The sequence below is a fragment of the Athene noctua genome, chromosome 24, assembly GCF_965140245.1.
Source record: "Athene noctua chromosome 24, bAthNoc1.hap1.1, whole genome shotgun sequence".
In the NCBI taxonomy this organism is placed as follows: domain Eukaryota; kingdom Metazoa; phylum Chordata; class Aves; order Strigiformes; family Strigidae; genus Athene; species Athene noctua.
Window position 1 is genome coordinate 8,447,695 of NC_134060.1, and position 10,167 is coordinate 8,457,861.

The 10,167-nt window shown below is 44.2% G+C and overlaps 1 protein-coding gene across 4 annotated transcripts in view; it reads right to left on the reverse strand.

Annotated features, from left to right (window-relative positions):
* Nucleotides 1-9,317, reverse strand: part of KDM1A (lysine demethylase 1A) — a 44,698-nt gene extending 35,381 nt beyond the window's left edge. Inside the window, exons 1-3 of one of the 4 annotated variants that reach the window (XM_074926154.1) lie at nt 8,991-9,317; nt 6,043-6,208; nt 1,102-1,161 (exon numbers count right to left, since the gene is read on the reverse strand). In XM_074926154.1, the coding sequence (XP_074782255.1) occupies nt 1,102-1,161; nt 6,043-6,208; nt 8,991-9,275 (511 nt within the window). In that variant the 5' untranslated portion in view covers nt 9,276-9,317. The remainder of the gene's footprint in view (nt 1-1,101; nt 1,162-6,042; nt 6,209-8,990) is intronic. The other 3 variants (XM_074926153.1, XM_074926156.1, XM_074926155.1) reach the window with 3 other exon arrangements.
* Between the last annotated feature and the right edge of the window lie 850 nt (nt 9,318-10,167).

Genomic DNA, 10,167 nt, shown 5'->3' on the forward strand with positions numbered 1-10,167 from the left:
CAGCATCAGCAACCAATGTGCTGAAGTTCTGATTATCTTCTTCCCCACAAAAGAAATCTTGAGGGATGTTGCTCATTTAAAGACCTACTGAAACATCTGCCTATGAAAAACACTCTGAAGGAGTGCTTGGCTGCTGAATTGGACAACTGCTAAGACATACCCTCAGCATATATATAAAATGCAAAATATGCAGAATTTCCAAACAGCCAATGCCTGCCTAAAAATGAAATAGGCAATGCATTCTTAAGCCCACAATCTATAATAGTCAGAGATTCTGTGCAAGTGGTAGGATCCAAAACACAACAAGGCTCCTTTACTTCGAACAGCAAGGATACACTCTCAGATCATATCCTGAAGTTATACTGGCTTCAAAAAGAGCAACTTGAAGGTACAGAATAGGTTCTGGAGCCTTCTACCCCTTTGCTTAAAACCCTAATTCTCAATCCTTAAGTGAGAGTGAAAGTGGCAGAGTTAGAGGAAGATTTCCAGTAGCACTCTAAGTACTTAAGAGCAAAGACACCAATTCTGTGAATTAAGCAGTAAGTGCATACTGCTAGCATCAGTACTTAGGTCAAATGGTGAATGCAATTCACAGTCCAATCCGCTGAGAAGCAGACTATGAATCTCCCCAACAGATAAACCTCCTGGGATAACCACTGGCACACAGCTCAAACACAAACGCTTTCAGAAGAAAAAACAAAAACAAAGGAGCAAAAAGGTACTCCAGGCTGTTTCTTCAGCAAATTTGAAAAGAAGGTCTACTGTGCTGAAGTCCAGGGCTTTCTGCATCATTCTAGGTGGTAGAAACTGGCTAGGTAAGAAATATCTTTTTGCACATTTGGACTCCTCTGAACATGGAGAGGAGTGGAGGGATGAGAGATCGGCCTGAGGCATTTCAACACAGGTTAGCGTCCTTTTCTGCAGCTGGTACAGACCTCAACTGAAAATTGAAAATACCCCTCACTTTTTCAACAGGTGGGTAAACCACTCCTGTATCTCTTGCTAAATTCTGGACAACCACACCCATGCGCACGTGCAAGCATCAATCCCTAACTTGGCGGCTCTTGCTACTAAGTGGCAAGCATCAAACGCCACCCTCACCTGATGCTTGGCCGTCTCCATACCCTCCAGAATTGTCGTCTTGAAGTCCTCCTGCTTGCCCTGTGGAAGGAAAGAGGAGAACTCAGGGACCTTACTCCATACGTTAAACCATACTGGACATAAAGGCCCGGCAGTTGGCGTTTTATGTATTAAATTTCACCAACTAACTAAACCCATTTTCTGAGAAACCCGTCTTCTGGAACCTAGGTTCAGGGCACCAAACTCTGTGGTCTTCTAAAGTGTTATCCATGTTACTGGAACGCTTTACATCAGACTTTATGGGAAATAAAGTAGTACACAATACGTAGCATTCCTGGTGGCTAAATACTTATGATCAACTTCATTAATGGCTAGGATTTGAATAAGATTACATTTCTTACTGCTGAGATCCGGTAGATGGATACCATCAGAATCTATGGATCTCAAACGGTAAGAATTTGGTAACCTTGCCCTTGGTAGTCCCAAGTCTCCCCATATGCAAGGGGACAGCTTGAACCATTCTGAAAAGCATCTTACTTTCAAGAGAGACTATTCCTTGGGGTTTTTGCCATAAACCCTTCCTTGAAGCTTGACAAAAAAATTGTTTTTGAAAGGCTCGGACAACTTACAGCACCCTTGATACACCAACAATTTTCTAACACACTAAGACTACCTCTGAAGCCGATTACATGTCAATACCATTGATCAGTAACATGATCAATACCCAGCACTGAAAGACGTTGGTCTTTCAACATATGCAGGGCTGGAAACATAAGGAAAGGCAAAGCACTCATCTCAAAGATCTCAAAAAGTCTCAAAATTACCTTAGCCTTCGTGTTAAGTCCTAAATAGCAGCCTTGAGAGGACTACAACACACCCAGGAACAGAATGCTTCTAGAACAGAGATGAGTACAGCTGCGATGGCTGCAGGAACCAAGCTAACACGGGTCACCTCACACACTGCTAATCTTCACAGGAGACACTAGCTCCGAGTTTAGCTCATAAGCAATATTCTTCCACAGCCAGATTGTTGCCTGAAGTCGTCACCTCCAGAGAGCAGGAAGCACTGTTCAGCTAGCTGCTCCTGTACCAAAGCTCCTTCCAACCAAGTGCTTCAATAGTCAGCAAATTGCTGCCTTTCTAAAGTTCAAACAACCCCCCCACTGAAACAAACTGCTCAGGTTAAGGTAGCAAATGACACAGTCACTTCCTAGAGCACAACCGCTCAAGGTGTCATCTCCAAACAGGTAGGAGTAAGGTCTAACCTGAAGCTGAACGCACAATTGTTAAGATTACTCTTTAGAGTTTGGGATTGGGTGGACAATTTTGCCAGAATGTGATTTGAGGCTCTTGGGGGATACACTAATTTAAAAAAGAATTTCATCTTAACTACAAATGTAACCCCTAAAGCAAGACACAGAAGGTGAACCAATGTTTTCATACTTCAATAACCTGGATAACATCTGGAATGTTGTAACATTACATATCTACAGATAAAATAAAAGAGGAACTGAAACAAGACATACATTTTCACTCAGCTAGAGTAGAGGAGCAATAGCTAGTACTTTAATATACAGTCTACCAGCAGGGAAGTTCAGAAACTCACAAGAGACACTGTGACAAAACTGCATTTTGACAGGCCTCAGAAGTCCCAAAGTCAGGATAGTATGAACATACGTGTCTACAATAGCAAAAGAAAATTCCTTGTTTCACCTACACTGTAAATACATTATTTTGCTGGGAACATTACAAGACCTGCTTCCACTCTGGAAGTGACTAACATAACTCAAACATGAATATTTACACTCCAGCACAGGTCATTAATTTGCAGGAAAAGTTACACTTGTGCCTTCTATAAGTTAAGAAATTGAAAAGATGCTCATATCAGGCTGTGGCATTATTATCCCTGAATTAGCACTAACAGTGAGTAGAGGGGACAAAATTGCTTTCAGTTTACTTACAAAAAGAAATCAGTATTTCCCTCTCCTAATAATAACAGCTCAACCATTTTCAATGTTAGGTCAAAAAAAGCATCACTATTACTGTGTGTTTGGACACAATTCTAAATGATACCCAGTCTTTGTGCAGAAATGTAGAAACAAGGCTCGCTAGTGCAGATTGCCTCTCCTTCCCCGTGAGAAAGCTGTGTTCCAGCTGCAAAGGAACAAAGCAGCAATCCAACTGCTGATCCATGTTAACATCAAATTATTGCAGCCGAACACAACATGTGCAGGAGCAGACTGTGCTGAAAGTCTCAAGACAACAGAATAACGGACCACAAGCTGAACTGCAATCAGGAAGAAGGTCTACAAAGGAGTCCTCTCCATACAATCATCCAGTGTCTTCAAGTAAAGAATAGCAGCACACAATTACCACTAAGTACTGAAGTTAATTAGGAAAACAGACAAGTTAGATGAAAGACAGAGACAGAGCTCCACTAAGTTTGACCTGATCTTAATCTGGATCATATTCAGTCTCACATCTCGTTGGAAAACAGCAGCTAGAAACATAAGATTGCCAGAAAGTAAGAACATTGACAAAACTAAAAAGACAGGAGCTGGTAAAGAAAATCTTCAGGAAGCTATAAAAGTGAAAATCCAATTTGGTGAGGGCAAACAAAAAAGATCCTTAGAGGAGAAAAGCAGAAGCAGCAATTCCTTAATTTCAAAAGGGATATTGGCAAACAAGAACACAAATGTCATTCAACACTGAAAGTGAGTTTTGCTATCAAACAGTATTTTTCAAGTGAAAAGAGGAGAGATACTTTAAGGAATTTATCTTAATTATTAAATACTGTTATGCCTTTAAAATTGCTCTGCAATAACATGCAGTAATTCATGCAAATCCAGACTATATCAATCTGCATAGCCAAAACATTTGGAATTCCCCACAGCTGAACAGAGAGACCAAACCCACCTCAAATAAGACCAGCATTTCGCTGTCACCTAAACTGCAATACTTAATAGCCTCCTTCTACTGTAAACTGTGTCAGGACAGACTAGGGAAATACCAGCTACTATCACTATTACATTTTTAGGTTTGCACAATCAGAATTTCCTAACGCAAAAGGTCGTAACATGACAGCTTTACACCTCTACTGCATTACCTAGGTTTTTGCAGGCTTAAACTTACAAAGGAAATTATTAAGGTCTGCAATGAGAATAAATGAACAGTAATACACAAGCTAATGCTGTGTGTTTTGGTAAATTTCCAATATGCAATCCTGCTCTAGTATTACTGACCTATTTAATATTCATTAAACACATATTTCTGCTTCAAAGTGACAGAGAGAGAAAACCTCAGTTATAGACATTGCTTCTACATATAGCAGACTCCATGACTCTTCTTCCTAACAGCTGTTTGAATTAGAAGTTTCAATGCATTTTAACAGCCAGCATAAGATGACCTGACGCTCTTGATGCCTGCATTAGTAAAGACAAAGACAGAGAGATCCACCAATGTATATGGTTTCAGTAGCCTTTAAAAATACAGCAAGACTAGCTATGGAATGACAACTGAAAATGTGTCATCTTCCTACATCACTGCTTCATGCATATCCCAGGATTTCTAAGAATGGGGAAAGGATATGATGACCTGAAATCTACTTATCGAGATAAGTAGACAGCTAGAGACAGGCAGCTAGATATAGCCTGTTTTAAAATTGCTTCTAATTAGATGACTTAATATACTGCTTGCAGAATTAACTGCTTAAAAGACTGTTGTGTGTACAGGATAGCACGAGCCTATCACTGCCTACCTTCCACGTTTCCTCCTTCATGGGATAAAACACTACTTCACTGATTATGCCTCAAACTGATTTCAATAATCATTCTTAGAGGCACAAAATGGGAAATACCAAAAGTGTATTAATATTAGGTCTCAAGGATTAAATCCAAAGTCTAAGCTAAATTAAATAGTAAAGACACTTGCTTTATTACAACTACTAAAATTCCGTTTTTGATAGATCAGCTACAATTAGGGGCGGGGAAGATTTTTACCACTGCCCGTGTTTCAGACAAGTGTATGAGCTATAGTGTTCCTGTATCAAGCCAGAAGCCAACATCCACAACTGCAGAGAGATTACAGGGGCAAATTTAAGTGATAAAAGGTAAGTATCCCCAAACTGACATCAGTCCTGTTGTCTACATTCTCAAACCTGTCCACCACAAAGAAGCCAATTAAGAGCAGTAGAACTGACTACTAACAGTTATTCACACCAGTGATGAACCAGCAAGAGTTCAACTACTAGATTTCAGATATTCTCTAAAACCAACTAGCACACACATCATATTGTAAAACAGCTAAACTTTGTAAAAGCACGATTTTGTAGCTAGTAGAGTGATACCAACACCAGACCTAACTAATGGTGGTAGCTGTAACTACAGCAGACAAAGAATGAACAGGGTACCGCTAATGCCATAAATTTCAAAAGCTGCTTCCTGAACAAGACTGACTAAAACATTTCCCAATGTAAAGTGAAGTTTTACAACTCTGTCAAATGTAATGAGGAAAGCACTGAAGTTTAAGCACATGGTATCCAACAGAATTTAAGATCAGAGTCATAGTTTAAAGTGAAAGGAATGATGGTTGATTAAATCTGTTCTCCTGCACATCAACTACCCCAGTATACCTAACCTCTTTTCTCTCTGAGGAATAAGTGAATGTTGGTACACAAGCAGGTGTGGCAGCTAAGAGCCAAAGAGGCTGTTCTGGTCAATAAGCTTCCAAAGACAAGTCAGTAGAGTCATGAGAATCTAGTACGAGAGGTTTGGCATATTCCCATTGTTATTAGGCTGCTCTTCTGTGTTTTTCCCCTCCTTCCACATATGGGGCCAGCAAAGAAAACACTGTAGAACAATCATTCAAAACCAGACACAGGATTCATGATGCTGCACCTGACCGAGCTTAATTTCTGGCAGTAAAACAGGTAAGTAGCGTCAGAGAAGATCTCTCTTTACTCACCAGATGGCTCCTCCGGCTCGCTTTCATTCTCTTCTTCTGCAGGAGCTGGTGGAGGTGGTGGTGGTAGTTTTTTCTCCTTCTCAGCTTTAGCATTTCTCTCTTCTTCAGAGTAATACTCATCTTCTGACAGGTTTGCAAGACTCTCATCCATCTCTCTATACTCCACCTGTAAAAAACACAACATCTGTAAGTATCACTATTAAAATCAACATTGCAAGCAATAAAATTGGTTACAGCTCAAAGACCTGAATTACCTTGCCCACAGTCTTATTACAGTTACCATAAAGTCTTCAACAGCCTAACAAGTTCCATGTGTTTTACCTCCACTAAAAAAAAATGTCTTCAGCACCCAACCACCCAATAACAGGATCCTTCTACTCATATCGAGCCAAGTTCATGTGTATTTGTTATATCACCATTTAACCTCTCTAGTTTTCTTCCCTTCCTTCCCCTCCCTGTCAAACCCAGGGATAACAAATTGCCTCTGTGTCCAATCCATACGTTCCAACTTGAATTCATCTGTCAAACATGGGTGACCAGAACTGTACACAAGAATTCCTGAGGAAATCCCACCCGTGTCCTGTACAGAGATGTATATTGCAAAGACAGTACCCCATTTACTGGAAATCCTGCCCTGGTACAGAGGATCACATTTACCTCCTCTCCAGGATGGTCACACTAGTGGCTTAACGTAAGACAAAAAACCCCAGTAAATCTTTATTGCCGTATGTGTTTTGTTCTGTTCTCCAATAAAAATAAATAATATGATCAGCTAAAAAGACTCATTTCAACTTAAAAGGAACACAGAAATCCCAAGAACTAAACTAGAAGGGATGCACCTCATACTGTTTAATAAACCAAGTGTTTTTCCAAAGTAAGAAAGTTTTGTATATTGCTAATAAACTTCCCTACCTATTGAAAAGGCAAAAAGCACTTCTCAATACGCAGCCATAGGAAAAATAAAAAGAAAGCAGCTACTGATTGTCCAACATCCCACCTCATGGCAGAAGGTCAGCTTCTACCATGAAGTGACAAAAGCAACTCTGCATTTCTCATCAACAGAATGACAAATCCTCCACAGTCAGAGTTCAGTCATTAAGAAAGGGCAATAATGGGCAGGATTCAAAGTAGCATTGGGAAGCCTGTGCATAGGAAAGCCTAAAATTCAGTACAACACTAACACGCTCCACCATCTTTCAAAAATTCACATTTCACCCTGTCCAGCACATTCAGTTTTTCACACTTCTGAGCAAATATGGCACCACCAGGATCTTCTGTGAACTTCCACTCTGAATCAAGTTACAGTGATCCCACAGCATCATAAGTACAGTATTACAGGTATTTGAAACCAACACAGACTAGTTCTGCGCTAAGGCCTTCCGAAGTTTCCCACCCTCTTTGAGCTTGCACAACTTCCAGAGAACAATCAAGTCCAATGAAAAATGAAAAAACTTCTTCCCAAATTTATTTTTAACCTGGATACCCTCCCCAACTGAGTTCAAACCACGAATATTTTGCAGTAAGGTGACCTTGTGCTAGCCTGAATTGATCACGGCAATATACTGTGTTAAAAGTGATTAATGCCCAGGGCAAATGGGTATTGTCAATGCAGAGAAACATCACTGAAAAACAACCCACAGGTAGCGTGCTAATTCCCACTTGTTAACAGACCACTATAAAGCAGGTAAACCCCAGGTATACTGCCTCTGAAGATCACAGAAGCACAGAACGGTTTGGGTTGGAAGGGGCTGTTAAAGACCATCTGGTTCAACCCCCAGCCCCGGGCAGGGACACCTTCCACTAGCCCAGGTTGCCCAAAGCCCCGTCCAACCTGGCCTTGAATCCTCCCAGAGAGGGGGCAGCCACAGCTGCTCTGGGCAGCCTGTGCCAGGGCCTCCCCATCCTCATGGTAAAAAATTTGTTCCTTATCTAATCCACCCTCTTTCAGTTTAAAAGATGCACCAGACTGACCTACCCAACAGGAACTATACGCAAAGTCCAGCTATAACGTCAAACAAGAACTCTGAAGAGCAAGACATTCCATGCCACAGCTAGACTGCAACAGAGGTCCTAACGGCCATTTCAGCTTCCGTGTCAAACAGAACCACCTCTGGGCACAGCCAAGATCTGCAACAAGGTTTCCAAGAAAGTTTCACCAAAAAAGTGGCAACGTTCTCAGATGTTCAGAATAACATATAAGTATTACAAACCACAGTCCCGAGTTACTGGAAGCCGTTTAAGGCCTTTAGATTTCATTCCTAAACCTCATCCTTAACACAGCATTGGCTCAACCCTCCAACGAGGAGCTGAAGAACAGCGCACCGAGTGCCGCCAGCAGTTTTATAGCCTTTCATGTACAGCAGCATTCCATGCGCGCAAGCCTCAAGAGAAGCTGCACCCACATGTCCCTAATAACAATATGAATGTGCGCATGAAAATACAAGATTATAAGAACTTAGATGCAACGTTAAGCTGTTTCTGGTGGTTTTTTACTGCTCGGTATCTGAGCAGAAAGCCCTGAAGGGTTCCAAGGACTCTTGCAGACTACTCTCCTTTGTGAAAGCGCATGAGTGCTGCCCTGCCCTTACAGAAGTGAGCTGTGACAATACGATACCTTAATCCGCATTAGCTTCCAGTACATCTGCATGTTCGGCCTGGAGGAGGACTCGCCTCCCCAGGGCAGCACCCGCACCCCACACGCCAATGCCGCCCAGTAAAGCCCGATCGGGCCGGAGGCTGGTCAGCTCAGCGTCCCCCAGGCACGGAGCGGCCCCGCAGGCCCCCAGACCACCGCCCGCCCCACCGGCCCCTGTCCAGGGAAGAGTTCCCGGGCGACGCGGGCTGCCCCGAGCAGGGCCGCGGCCCGGCAGTTCCAAGGCCTGAGCACGTCCCGCCCGCGGCCGCGGCGCCCGCCAGACCCGCACTCCGGCCGCGCCTCCAGCACCTACTTTGGCCCGCTTGCGGCGGCTGGTCCTGCGACCCTCGGGGGTCTCGGCGATGCCCGTGGTTTCGGCGCCGGGTGCAGGGGCGGCCCCAGCAGCCGGCGGCTCGGACAGACCGCCCGGGGGCGAGGCCCGCGGCGGCTCCTTCTTGCGGGGAGTGCGCTCCGCAGCCCCGCCGCTCTCCCCAGAGGAGCCCAGGGCCCCCGCGGCGGCGGGCGGAGGCACTGGCGCCTCAGGCCCGCCCTCGCCGCCCGCCGCCGCCTCCGCGGCCTTCTTCCCCCCCGCCAGCATCACCCCGGCCGCGCCGCGCCGCGCCGCCCGCACAAAGGAGAGCGCCGGGCCCCGCCGCACCGCCTCCTGACGTCACCTCCGGGGTGCGCGTGCGCAGCCGGGGCGGGGCCTCCCCCGCCGGGGGCGGTCCAGGGGCGGGGCCTGCAGGCGGGAACCGCCCCGCCGCGGGATGGGGACGGGGACGGGGAGGGGGAGGAGCAGCAGCAGTCCCCGCCGCGGGAGGAGGGAGGGCGCCCGCCGAAGAGCAGCTCAGCCGCCGAAGCGGCACACCGGCTGTGAGATTGTTACCGATTGTCAGTGATTTGTTATTGATTTGATTTGGGAGTTTATGATAAAAATTATCATAACTAACCAAATTTTATAAGAATATTAATTTTATAAAACGTAGAGAATAATTGTATATCGTTTTAAGTAACCATGGAAATATTGTGTACCCATGTAATCAGTTCTGCTGCTATGAGTTCCTTTGTAAAGCCCCAGACCAAGGCCAGTTATAACCATTAGTTAGATAATTGTGTTGTCAAAGTACTATTGTTAGACTGCTTGGTAAAAGTGATTCATTGTCTTATAGACAATAGGGGCTATATTGTACAAGAGTCTCGAAGCATGTTAAAGCTGCAATGTGAGCCAAAGTCCTTGAGTCAGGGACACTGAGGGGTCTTTTCTGAGGAGTCACAGTCTCTGGTGGTCACAAAAGCAGCCCCAGACTCATTTCAGGACTCCAGCATGCATGACCAGACAGAGGCGTGGGTATGAAAACGAGTTATGGGAATTAACATGGTTATGTATGAGCACTTGATTACATAGGATACAATAATACATATTAATCAGCATGTTATACTAATTAGGTGTGAGTTGTTGGTAAGACGACTCCCCTACACACCCAGCACTG